General features: G+C 38.9%; 1 protein-coding gene across 1 annotated transcript in view; it reads right to left on the reverse strand.

Moving 5' to 3' along the window:
* Nucleotides 1-13,557, reverse strand: part of SLC13A1 (solute carrier family 13 member 1) — a 140,609-nt gene that overhangs the window by 57,899 nt on the left and 69,153 nt on the right. Inside the window, exon 8 of the mRNA XM_030308338.1 lies at nt 2,781-2,900. Within this exon, the coding sequence (XP_030164198.1) occupies nt 2,781-2,900 (120 nt within the window). The remainder of the gene's footprint in view (nt 1-2,780; nt 2,901-13,557) is intronic.

The raw sequence follows: 13,557 nt of genomic DNA on the forward strand, positions 1-13,557 counted from the left end.
TACATATCAAATATCTATGGTTTTTTGTAGGTCAATCAGACGTCAGTGAAAGCAATTTTAGGAGAAGAATGAGCACAGAAGCATATTCTTCTGTAAAATTGCTGGGCTGAACATGGATGTATATGAGGGAGGAAGCTGGAAGACTGAGGCGGTGTGAAGACAGCTATCACACAGAGACATTTTATTTATTTATCTATTTATTTCTGTAGCTCTGCCACTCAGACTTGTTTGGACTATTATTCCCTTTGAAGGAGCCGAGTTTCCTCAATTCGTTTTTTTTAATTAAAAAATTTTGTTTAATGCTTATTTGTTTTTGAGAGAGAGAGAAAGAGAGAGAGAGAACAAGTAGGGGAGGGGTAGAGACAGAGGGAGACACAGAATCTGAAACAGGCTCCAGGCTCTGAGCTGTAAGCACAGAGCTAGATGCAGGGCTCAAACCCACAGACCCTGAGATCATGACCTGAGCCAAAGTCGGACGCTTAACTGACTGAGCCACCCAGGCACCCCGAGTTTCCTCAATTCTTAAATCATCCATTCTACACTTTCATAATCATTCTCCTGCACACATTCCAACCCCTGAACATAATGAGATGGATGTTGTTATACTTAAGATCAATGAGATAATATTTAATGTTTATAATCTCAACTAAATTACTGACTAGTGCCGGTCTTGAAATTTTACCCCTTGACACAATATAAATACTACTATTATAAGAAATTGATCCTGAACCACCTTGAGATCCATCTGTAGAACAGAAAAGTAGAATTAAAAAAAGAGGCAAGTCTCCCTAAAAAATGTTTTCCAGCCAGTAGACTGTATATGTATTTGGTCTCTTTGGTTGGGGACTATAAATAGTTAAGTCCAACGCCATATTGGCTTTGCTACAAAGAAGGTTAATGCCTTCACAAAGGAACTGATGAAGCATATGACAATGCATCAACCTCTTCACTTAAATAAGTTCAGCGGCACTGATAGATGAGCCTCTCTTCCCAAGTATGCTGGGATCATTTATAATGGGTGAGTTAACTGTGTTAACAGCCAACACGCTAACCAGAATGTAGGGTGGCCTGCCAGGGGAGTGGCTGATAATTTCCGTTTGTTGATCTAAAACCTTTGGAGGTGAAGACCCCGACTGACTGAAATGGACTCTGAAAAATTGGCCGGAGTGTGAAGTTGTGTAATGTCTAACCGATAGCGGACAGCAACGGGACTGCTTAAATATGTCACCGATCATGATTTATGGACTTTTGCCTAATGTATGCACTTCACAGGATTTTTGTCCTCACTGAGAACACCTTTCAATACATCTGCCCTTTATTTTCTTTTTTTTTTTTTTTTTTTTTTCAACGTGTATATATTTTTGGGACAGAGAGAGACAGAGCATGAACGGGCAAGGGGCAGAGAGAGAGGGAGACACAGTATCAGAAACAGGCTCCAGGCTCTGAGCCATCAGCCCAGAGCCCGACGCGGGGCTCAAACTCACAGACCGCGAGATCGTGACCTGGCTGAAGTCGGACGCTTAACCGACTGCGCCACCCAGGCGCCCCTGCCCTTTATTTTCTTAATTTCTCCTTTATACAGGGTAGGCCATTCCATAATAATGACAATGGTTGCATACATTTTTTTATAAAGTCATTATATGTAGCAACAAAGAAGGAAACAACTATGGGTCTGTGACGGGGTGCTTTCTCCCTTAGTTGGGATTCCTGTTCTTTGCATCTTGAATTGCTACCTGTGCAACTGAATAGACCCCCAGAGGCTTGGATTTCCAGGAAGGGGCATTTAGTATGCAGCTGGCTTCTCCCCACTGATGCCCACCTGCTGAAGTCAGTGACATTCCACACATTTGCTTCAGCAGGAGAACTGCCACACGCTGATCCCACAATCTGGACAAACAGTTGTTTTTTTTTGTTTGTTTGTTTTTTTGTTTTTTAAATCATCAGTATCATCTTCCCACTGCTAACAAAACTGTGGCAGTTCTGGAGAAAAATCAGGAAGAGGAAATGGAGAGGGAAGAATATGAGTCCTTAGGTGACTAGGCTTGGAAAATTTGGGCATGGGCACGGACCACCACATGGACACAGTGCTTTGCTTTTCAAAGGAAGCACAGATAGCTGACTTCAGTCTCACCTGCTTAGTAGATAACACGTTGTTTTATTCATAGGTCCTTGAGATTATTTAAATAGCCGATAAAGATGAATTTCAACTGTTTTGTTTTTTCAGGAAAAAAACTCTCAGGGTTTGATTTATAGCCATTTCCCCTTTCTTTGTGGAGTACTGTTATATATAAATATATATAAATATAAATATAAATATAAATATAAATATAAATATTTATACAAGGATGTACTAATTTTGGTGCCAAGATGAAGCAGGAATATTGCATGCTATAGTTTAAAGTGACTAGGTAACCAGAGGAAATCCCCACATTAAACAAAATGGAGGGACAAAACTTCTTGAAATTCCACTTTAACAAGCTGGACTGGGTCCTTACCACAAGTTCCTTATGCCCTTCCAGCTGATTAATAAATTATTAGCTTAGGATTCAAAGGAGACCAAGATAGATTTGCTTTTTACAAACTCTCCTCCACAGCCAACACTGTTTAGATAATGTTTTAGCTTATCCTTAAAATATGTGCTCATGTGCATCAGTTTTGTAAGGAAGAGAAATGCAGAGACTCCGTGTGCATGAAACGGGTGAAAGGGCACTGGGTGAGCAGCTGAGAACTGGGAACCGAGACACCTTTAGTTATCCGATCAACATGGAATATTTACTTACTTGAATCCTAGGAAAAGCCACTGAAGCCAGATCCAGGACAAGAATAGAATAATAATAGCTGCCGGGAAGGAAAGCATAAACCAGGATCCAAAGTTAATGCAACGACATTCAGGGTAACGCCTGTGTGAAAAGACAGAAAAGTGTTCACGGGAGTGTAAAAGGAATCCTTTCTGATGGTCCTCTGGGAAGCAACACCTCACGTCTTTGCCATGCTCCCAGTCAAGAGGGAAGGTGTGGAACCTTCTCATCATTAAGTACGGCAGTTGGTTTTACCTCTTACCTCTTGTCCTGAATCTGTAACTCTGTGATTATTGCTGCTTCCCTCACAAGCAAGGGTGGATATGTTATGATTTTTGTTCCCTTTGTTCAATGTGTAAGGAAGTGCTTGGGAAAGCTGGCACAGTGTCCACACTCACTAAATGCACAAGAAATGGGTATGCATGGTATATGTGCCTGGTTCTTAGCACTTGAATCATCGGTATGTGAGCGAGGAAAGACAAACAGACTTGGGAACAGATGAAAATTAACTTCATGGAACCTAAATTGGTAGCTGGCATCCCAGGCACTTAGGAAGGGACTCTGATCCATCCATATTGTCTTCTATAGCCGTTTCCCCTCTCTTCTGTCTGCCCTGAAGAAACTACAACCATCTTGCCAGGCCCTTCTTAGAATTAGACAGTGCTTTAGGGCTCAGCCAAACAGAATAAATCTGGACCAGATAAAAATGACTAAAAGTTCTATGGAAAACATGAGCTCTTCCTTTATTTCTCCTAGTTATTTTCAGCTTTTCAAGCCACATAAACACAAAACAATAATAAAAAAAGTTGGGGGAGGGGAGGAGTCAGAGACAAGCACAGTTTCTTTGGTAACCTCACATTTATTCTTCAAAAATGTAGTGTAAATTCCAAGTTAATTCTCACATAGTTATCTATTTTATGACAGAGGAGGGAAAAACAGGAAATTTGAGAAATAGTTTCTTTGCTTTTTTTCTTGACACAGTGACTTTGGAACTTTGGAAAGTACAGAAAACACACAGAAGCAATAAAGACACTGTTAACCTATTTTTATTATTTTTGAAATGATAAAATATAGAGAACTTTATAGAAATGATAGACTTTTATATTCTTGTTCTATTTAAATCACGCTTTGTATTTTTCCATTTAAAAAAGGTCATGTAAATAAATGAAATGTTTCACACTATAGCCATCAACATAAGCCACATTTTTCTATTTTATAAAGTGTCTCCTCTATTTTAAGATGGTTGCTAAGTAATGCAAAGACTTAAAAAAAAAAAAGAATGGGTTTTTAAAACTCTAGATTTCCAGTGTTTTCTACCATTACTTTGAGGTTATAAAAAAATTGCTCTACATCCTCGATTTATCAGGAGCAAGTTGGGATGATCATTATCTATCATGAAGAGATCCAAAGCTTAGCTTACACATTTATGCAATTAGAAATGACCAAGGGTAAGTAAGAAATGCTACAGAATACAGAGAATTGATGAATGGAAAAATGCTATATCATGTCCATGAGCTTCTACTAAGAATTGCTAAAAATGTTTGCTGTCTTCAGTTGGAAAATTCAATAAGGACGAAAAGGCTTATTCTTATTTCTCATCAGTTTATTAGACTTGGGTTACAGGTTGATGGCTTATGCTATTCTGTTCAGCCTAAAGGCATTTAGAAATGCTGCCAGAATTAGGTTCAAACCAGCACCCCAAACCCCATTTCATCTCTCACCGTCTGTAGCTCATACTTTGAAATCAGGCTATATTGTTCTCCTTACTCAGTCCTCTAAAATTTAACTGGGGGCGCCTGGGTGGCTCAGTAGGGTAAGCATCTGACTTCGGCTCAGGTCATTATCTCACGGTTTGTGAGTTTGAGCCCTTGTCGGGCTCTGTGCTGACAGCTCAGCGTCTGGAGCCTGCTTTGGATTCTGTGTCTCCGTCTCTCTCTGCCCCTCCCCCACTTGTGCTCTGTCTCTCCCTATCAAAAGCAAAAATGAACTATTGGGACCTCATGAAGATAAAAAGCTTCTCCACAGCAAAGGAAACAATCAACAAAACTAAAAGGCAACCAAGGGAATGGGAAAAGATATTTGCAAATGACATATCAGACAAAGAGCTAGTATCCAAAATCTATAAAGAGCTCACCAAACTCCACACCCGAAAAACAAATAATCCAGGAAAGAAATGGGCAGAAAACATGAATAGACACTTCTCTAAAGAAGACATCCGGATGGCCAATAGGCACATGAAAAGATGCTCAACATCGCTCCTCATCAGGGAACTACAAATCAAAACCACACTCAGATATCACCTCACGCCAGTCAGAGTGGCCAAAATGAACAAATCAGGAGACTATAGATGCTGGCGAGGATGTGGAGAAACGGGAACCCTCTTGCACTGTTGGTGGGAATGCAAATTGGTGCAACCGCTCTGGAAAGCAGTGTGGAGGTTCCTCAAAAAATTAAAAATAGACCTACCCTATGACCCAGCAATAGCACTGCTAGGAATTTACCCAAGGGATACAGGAGTACTGATGCATAGGGGCACCTGTACCCCAATGTTTATAGCAGCACTCTCAACAATAGCCAAATTATGGAAAGAGCCTAAATGTCCATCAAATGATGAATGGATAAAGAAATTGTGGTTTATATACACAATGGAGTACTACGTGGCAATGAGAAATAATGAAATATGGCCCTTTGTAGCAACGTGGATGGAACTGGAGAGTGTGATGCTAAGTGAAATAAGCCGTACAGAGAAAGACAGATACCATATGTGTTCACTCTTATGTGGATCCTGAGAAACTTAACAGGAACCCATGGGGGAGGGGAAGGAAAAAAAAAAAGAGGTTAGAGTGGGAGAGAGCCAAAGCATAAGAGACTTTTAAAAACTCAGAACAAACTGAGGGTTGATGGGGGGTGGGAGGGAGGGGAGGGTGGGTGATGGGTATTGAGGAGGGCACCTGTTGGGATGAGCACTGGGTGTTGTATGGAAACCAATTTGACAATAAATTTCATATATTAAAAAAAAGGTAAATAAATGTATAAAATTTTTTTTTAAATACAATTTGTTTAATTGACGAGGGCCTTTTTAGAATTTTTGCCTGGAGGGAGGTAGTTCATTTAGTAAATGAAAGCCTAAAAAAGCTAAATTCTGTTTTCTTTTTGCTTTTTTTCTTTAGTATTAAGGAAGTGAACACCACACAGGACAGTGGCCTCCATGATCATAACCTTTATACTTATATTTCCAGTGAATACTTTAAGTGATAATGGAATGAATGGCATACTGTGAAGGATTAGTTTTTCACTTTTTCTTTTCCCACTTCCTCATGCCCTGTAAAGTGAAGTGACTGCAAGTATCTGCCTAAAATAAATATCATGAACTATGTTAAGTACAATTCATTCTGATAGAATGAATTACTTTTACCTTTACTTTTACCCAAAACTTTGAGTATCTACCATGTACCAGGCACTCTTCTAAATATTGGGGATATAGTAGTGAATTAGATGGATGTAAGATAGCCTTTCATAAAGTTTACATTTTTTAAACATTTTTTAAGTTTATGTATTCATTTTGAGAAAGAGAGAGAGAGAGAGAGAGAGAGAGAGAGAGAGAGAGAGAGAGAGAAAGTGGGGGAGGAGCAGTGAGAGAGGGAGAGAGGGGAAATCCCAAGCAGGCTTTGCACTGTCAGCACCGTCTGACTTGGGGCTAGATCTCACCAATTGTGAGATCCTGACCTGAGACGAAATCGAGTTGGAGGCTTAACAGACTGAGCCACCCAGGTGCCCCCATAAAGCTTACATTGAAATGAGGAGCACAGACAGTAAATAGGTAAGCATGAAAACAATCAGAAAATATAACAAAATAATGTAATAGAAAATTACTAGGGAGAGGAAAAAGTTTTACATAGTGTGGTTAAAGAAGGTGATATTTGAAATGAGATCTAAATGGCAAGAAGCAGCCAGTCCTGTAAATAGCTGGGAAAGAGTTACCTGCCCCCCACCCCCAGACAGAGGAAATAGCAAGTACAAAGGCCCCGAGGTAGGAATGAGTGCAGAATGTTTGAGAATCAGAAGGCTAGTGTGGCTGTGGGTAGTGAGCTAAAGTTAGTGGCATGAAATTAAGCCCAAGAAGTAGCCAACAGCAATCAGATCATGTAACACCTTGTAGGCCATCAGAAGGAATTTGAATTTTAGCACAAACGTAATCAGGAGTAATTGGAACATAATAAATAAGTTAGTGACATGATCTAACTTAAAGTCTATGTAAATTTGTTATTTACATAAAGCATGTTGGTTAGATGGATCCTCAAGATTGAAGGCAACAAGAGTGGAAGCCAAGTTGTAGTAGGCAGAACTCCAAAATGACCCACAAGATTTCTGTGCCTGGTATACATGTTTTGTATAATCTTCTCTCTTCTGTGTGGGAAGAACTTGCATATAAGGTGGGATTTCATTCCTGTGATTAGGTTCTTTTATGGAAAAAGTGAAGGGATTTTGCAGTGGTAATCAAGGTCCCCATTAATTTTTGAGTTAATCAAAAGGGAGATTAACTTGGGTGGATCTGACTTAATCAGGTGAACCCTTAAAAGAGAACCTTTCCTGCTGGCCTAAAGAAGTAAGCTTTCCTATTGCCAGAGGAAGGGGCCATGTGTCAAGGACCTAGAGGTAGCTTCTAGAAGTTGAGAGTGACCCCACGCCAAAAGTTAGCAATAAAATGGGCACGTCAGTAATTCAACCACAGGGAACTCAGTTCAGGCCAGTAACCTGAATGATCTTGGAATAGGGCTCTAACCTTCTGTGGAGATTAGAGGTCCAGCTGTCACCTTGATTTTTAGCCTGGTGAGATCCTAAGCAAGGTTCTCAGCTAACCTGTGCCTAGACTCCTGACCCACAGAAATTATGAGGTCACAAATTCATGAAGTTTTAGGCCGGTTAAGTTAATGGTAATGTGTAAAGTAGCAATATAAACCAAATACACAGGGAAATTTATTAGAAGACAAAAGAAGTTTGGCAGAGGAGTAGGGTAGAATGGGAAATAGAGTAGATTTTAGCTGAAGTCAGATTGGTAGCAGTGAAGATGAGAAGACAATTGATTTTAAACATATTTGGGACAAAATGTGGAGGAATGAGGAAAAGGTGCCATTTATTGAAATGAAGTCTGAGGAGAGAACAGGTTGGCAGATGGGTAAGGGAATGGAGGGTCAAAAATGCTGCTGTGGGCATGTTAATCGAAGACGTCCCTTAGTTTTCCAAGTGGTCATGTTGGATGGGCAGTTAGATAGATGAGTCTGAAAATGAGAGCAGCGGGCAGTTAGAGATAGAAAAGAGGTCGTTGCCAACATACAGGTGATATTGTAAACCACAGAAATGGGCGTGATAATTTCAGGAGTAAATGGAGATAAAAGGAAGAGGGAACGCACCCTGGGGCATCTAGAGGTCAGGCAGAGGTTTAGGAATGAGCAGATGAGCTAAGCACATTTCATTCTAACACAAATCCTGTGAGGAAAGCATTATATATCCATTTTACACAGGAAGACACTACATCTCATAAGGTTAAATGGATTGTTCAAGGTCACAGATTGTACAGTCAAGCAGAATTTTCAACCCAGAAGGGGGGTTTAAAATACAATGTCTTTTCATTAAGGCATAGTGTCCTCAACTCCAGTCCCCAGGTGAAAATAGAAAGCTCCATATATACTGCAAGATATCCGTAAGCCAGGGCACAAACTTTATGTCTAAGGACATTTTAGAACACCATAGAAATGATTTCACCATAGCAGAGATGTGCTTTGACCTGAAGCCTGTGTGCCCATCATTGCTGAAACTCAGGAAGATAGTGTTGTTGTTGCAGTTCTCATGCTCAACTACAGAATGATGAATAGCATTAATTCTAATGAAATACACAGAAATTGTCTCAAAAGAATGGATGTACTTGTGGAAATTTACAGCCTTGAAACAAATTTTGGTCTTTAGAGCACTGTACGCTGTGTCCATGCTGATTATAGTCCTTTTGATTAATGACTGCTTTGATTATTTGAGTCAAAGCCACTTTTCAGTTCTGTATTGGTGTATTTGCAGACATTTCTTTTCAAATATTAACTACTTGTTATTCATGAACCAAGCTTATATTTCTAATAGGAGGAATAGCAAAAGTAAAATAAACAGCATCAACTGCTAGCATTATTGGCAATTTCCTATGTGCCAGGCCCTCTTGCTAAGAGCCAAGCATGCATTATCCCACTTAATCCTCACAGTAATAAGTTCTAGTATCACCCCCATTATACAGAGGAAGAAACTGATGATGTTCACAGAAGTTAAGCTAATATATGGCAAGACTGAAATCTGAGCCAAGGTCTGAGTGCAAACTCTGCAATACCCAAATTTCTTCTATGGTACTTGCCAGAGAATTTATTTCTGAGAAATATAATTGCTCAATTCTCCAGGAAAAAATCATGGTAACTTTTGAAGGTAGCTATTGTTAGGTAACTGGTTTACCTTCTCCCTCTATAATTAGCCAACAAGAAAGGTTAGGAAGGTGAGTACCAATAAACACATTTGAATTTAGGGCACCTATAGACACATTTATTTTACAATTTCTTAGTTTGTGAACCCACAGTAGTTATAATTTAATATGTAATTAGTAACAACGACCGTGCTAATTGTTCACAATAAAAGTTCCTTCCATGCTCTTTGTACACCCACATATTACACAGCTGACACCCACAAGCTGAATAATATTCTTTGATAATCAACAAGTTATGAAATTTTACTTCCATTTTAATCTGGTAGATTTGCGTTTTGGGTTTAACTAATAGCTGTTCTATTTGTTAAATAATATTGATGCATCAAAACTAGTTTGCTATGACAGCAGTAATTGCCTCTAATAATATTTCCCTCAGTAGCATAATTTTACTATCAAAAAATTATTTAGTTATTGAGATGATTCCCAAGAACAATAAGCACTTCATTTATGTCTTGGTAGAGTTCATCTCAGCTGATGATTATCGATCATCTACCTGTGCCCCTTGTGTGCTAAAAGAATAAGACAATGATTCATTCAGACTCTGTAAGTCTGAAAATCATCAGGGGTGATGGTTATGCATAAATGTAGATGAGACACGTTTATAGAGATGTGAATACAGTTTATGATCAGAGGAGATGGGAATGGTGGTATAGGAGTAACTGAACAGAGTTTCAGATGAAAGAGCATCCACACAAGTAGAGAAAGAAATTGACACAGTTGGCAGGCCTTTTAAGAACCGGAGTAGGAGGAAATGGGTTAATTACAAGGTGGTAGTTATTAACAATAATTGTCAGGGAAGGAGGAGATTGGGTGATGACTGGAAGTATTGTCAGTGGAGCAGAATGGAATGAGGGTCAGGCAGAGAATGCTGATCAACCAGGATTTACCTAACAGAGGAGCTAATAAAAATCTCACAAACCTGTAAGGTAGTAACAGGAAGTAGGAAGACCAAAGAATATTTCCAGAATGCTCTATTCCGAGGATTAGTTAAGGATAATGGTGAATTAATCACAGAGGAGCCAGAATTTAGGTACCACTGGTGCTAGATTCAGATTAAGAATGCCAAAAACGGCACACTTTATAGTTGAGTTAGAGAATTAGCTTCATCTGGTTAGTATTATTCTGAAAATCACCTCCCAAGCTATACATCAGCTCATGACAAAAGGGAATGGTTCAGTCTAACTAGCCACACACTTAGCTTTGCAACTATTTCAAATGCCACTTGTTATGTTTGCATGCTTACATTAAAAAAAAAAAAAAAAGAAAACGCCACCCATGAATGTGAAGACTGATGTAGTTTTTCTTGCTACTGGCAGCAAACTTGTGTTTTTAGAACTTTGCCATCTTGGCACCCTCACATAATATGGTCTGTGAGGCAGTGAGACTGCAGAGTAGAAAGAGCACTGGGCCTTGGGCCATCTGTCTTCATCTGGCTGTTCCTCCATTGACTAGTGATCATCAATTGCTTAAAGTCTCTGAGCCTCAGTTTCCTCATCTGTGAAAGGAGGGAACTGTACACATGCTCTGAAATTCCTCTGTCTTCACTTTTTCTCTTCTTAGCCCTCATTATTACTCAAGAGGATGTGTACTTCTTTTCCAAGACTAACATTTCGACTCTTGTTTCTAATTCCATTCTGCTTCTACCTGACTCTTGGCCAATCAATCTCCTCCACTCTCTTTTTCAAAATGTCACACATCTCTTTTACAGTTTCCTTCTCCTGGGTGTAAAACAAAACTGACATCTCCCTTGTTCCAAGAGAACTCTCTGCCTCTGGTCACACAATGCTTGTTCTTTTTTTCTTTGCTTTGTCAAACTTGAAAGAACCATTTAAGTTAGCTGCTTTCCCCTCCCCACTATTTACTCACATCTTAACTCTCTGCAGTCTAAATTTGGTCCTCCCTCCCATGTGTCTTCTTGGGGGACACTGAATAGAACCAAGCCTTTTCTTAGCCATCCTCCTCCTTGACCCTTCTACCACACTGCTTGTTCCTGAGTCATCCTCCACTTTGAAAATGGTCTTATTTGGCTTTCAAAACACCACATGCTCCTGGTTCTCCACCTACTCTGATAAACTTTTCTCATCTTTTTTTTGTCAACACTACCCAAGAGTCTATCCATGTCTTGATTCTTTTAACTTTTTTCTCCCTTGGTAACCATTTCTACATCCAAGATTTTAATTTCTGTGTGTGTGTATATATATACATATACATATATGTATGTATATATATCCCTCAAATTAAAATTTTTTTTAATATTTATTTTTGAGTAAGAGAGAGAGACAGAGTGCAAGCAGGGGAGAGGAAGAGAGACAGGGAGACACAGAATCTGAAGCAGGCCCGAAGCGAGGCTCGAACCCACGAACCAGGAGATCCTGACCTGAGCCAAAATCGGACACTCAACCAACTGAACCACCCAGATGCGCCAGCCCTCAGATTTTAAACTAACTTCAACAATGCATTTGCAAATGACGACTGAAAATCTTGTGGACAGGGTCTTAGCAGGCCATGTTAATACATCTAAAATCAAATTTATTAATTTCTCCAATGAACCGAGAAATTCATGGCATCACTACCTATCTATCCATATTGGCAAAAATTCCCAGAGTTGTCCTAACCTCTCCTTGCCCTTAAATCCTCACACCTAATTACTCACTCTTCCTGTCTGTACATACAGTGTCCTGAGTCTAAATCCTATCACTTCACAACTAGCTTAGTTTTGCCCTTATCATCTGTTAGCACTTTGGTAATAGACTCCTAATTGGTCTTCTATCCTCAGACTCTTAGAATGCCAATCAATCTGCACATTGCTGTTCTAAACAGTGCCAAAAAATACACAGATTATTTCACTGCCTTCCTAAAAACATGATTACAAACTTTTTGTGTTTTGGTTTTATGAATTATTTGCATTCATTTTCTTCATAAACATGCTATTTACCTCTTTTAAGATTGGGCCATGCTGTATAGACAAGTTTTCTCTAGTGATCCTGGCCGTGCACACAGCTACACTCCTCTGTTAGAGTGAACGTTCAATTATGTTTCTAGGGAGGTAATTGTTTAGGGAGACAGACGGGGGTTTGAATGATCTTGGTTTGGACCTCAGTCTGCTATACAAACATCCACTTTCTTGACTCTAGTAATAATAACAAACATTTACAGAGCATATGCTCTGTGCTAGGCACTTATTAAAGTGTTATTTATTTATTTATTGTAAAACTCTAAACAACTCTCTAAGAGAGAGACCTTATTATCATCCCCATTTCTCTGGGAAGGTAACAAGCTTAAAGAGAGTAATCTGTCCAAGATCACCTCGTTTGTAAATGGAAGAACTGGGATTTCAACACAGACATTTTAAGTCTAGAGCCTATGCTTTACTCCCCAGTATATGCCACCTTCACAGCAAGGATATATAGAGTATGTGTGCACTAAAATGTATGTAAAATTTCTGACACGAATTCAATACATATCACCTAACTTCTCTCCTATATGTCAAAACCAAATGTTATTATGTTTTAAAAATTTTAAAGGTTTTCACATATGCATGTTTTGTCTAGAAAACCAGATGGAATTTCGAAGTTTCCTGACAAGTTTTATTTTTTGCATTCTCCAGAAGAATTCAAAACAGTGCCTTGCACATTGTCAGTCCTCAACTAATGTTTGTTGACTGAAGAGTGAAGGAATAAAGGTTTGTTTTATTTGCACTGAATGAAATTTAGCTTTCTCAGAATTCATTGTTCTTCCATTCTTTGTGCAAAGAAGAGAATAAAAGACACTATATATGTATATATATGTATATATAAATATACTTATAAATATATTTATATGAATATATAAAATACATATAAATATATTTTGTATCTATAAGTGATAGATGGAGAGATAGATAAAGGCTTTGAAATGTGTTATCCATTCTCCTCTTCCCATTGTTTGTAAGATGGCACCTTTCTCTAGAAGTAAATGGTAGGAAATCATTGATTCTCAGGATTCATGCACCTTTGGAGCTGGGCGAGATCCAAAATTAAATTGCACAAAATCACTGTTGGTGTTGCTTTAAAAAAGATGGCAAGCGGTGTCAAGAGGATAAAGGTGACATTATTGTAGTGGATTTGAAAATAAAGGGCAATTTCTGTCTGTTTCCAAAGATCTGGGCAAAGAATATAAATCATTTTTTTTTCCCCTGTAGTTTTAAGTTTCTGGAACTTTTCCTAAAGAAAGTGAATGCATTTCATTCCATTGTTGCTTTGAGAT

Source organism: Lynx canadensis, chromosome A2 (assembly GCF_007474595.2).
Source record: "Lynx canadensis isolate LIC74 chromosome A2, mLynCan4.pri.v2, whole genome shotgun sequence".
In the NCBI taxonomy this organism is placed as follows: domain Eukaryota; kingdom Metazoa; phylum Chordata; class Mammalia; order Carnivora; family Felidae; genus Lynx; species Lynx canadensis.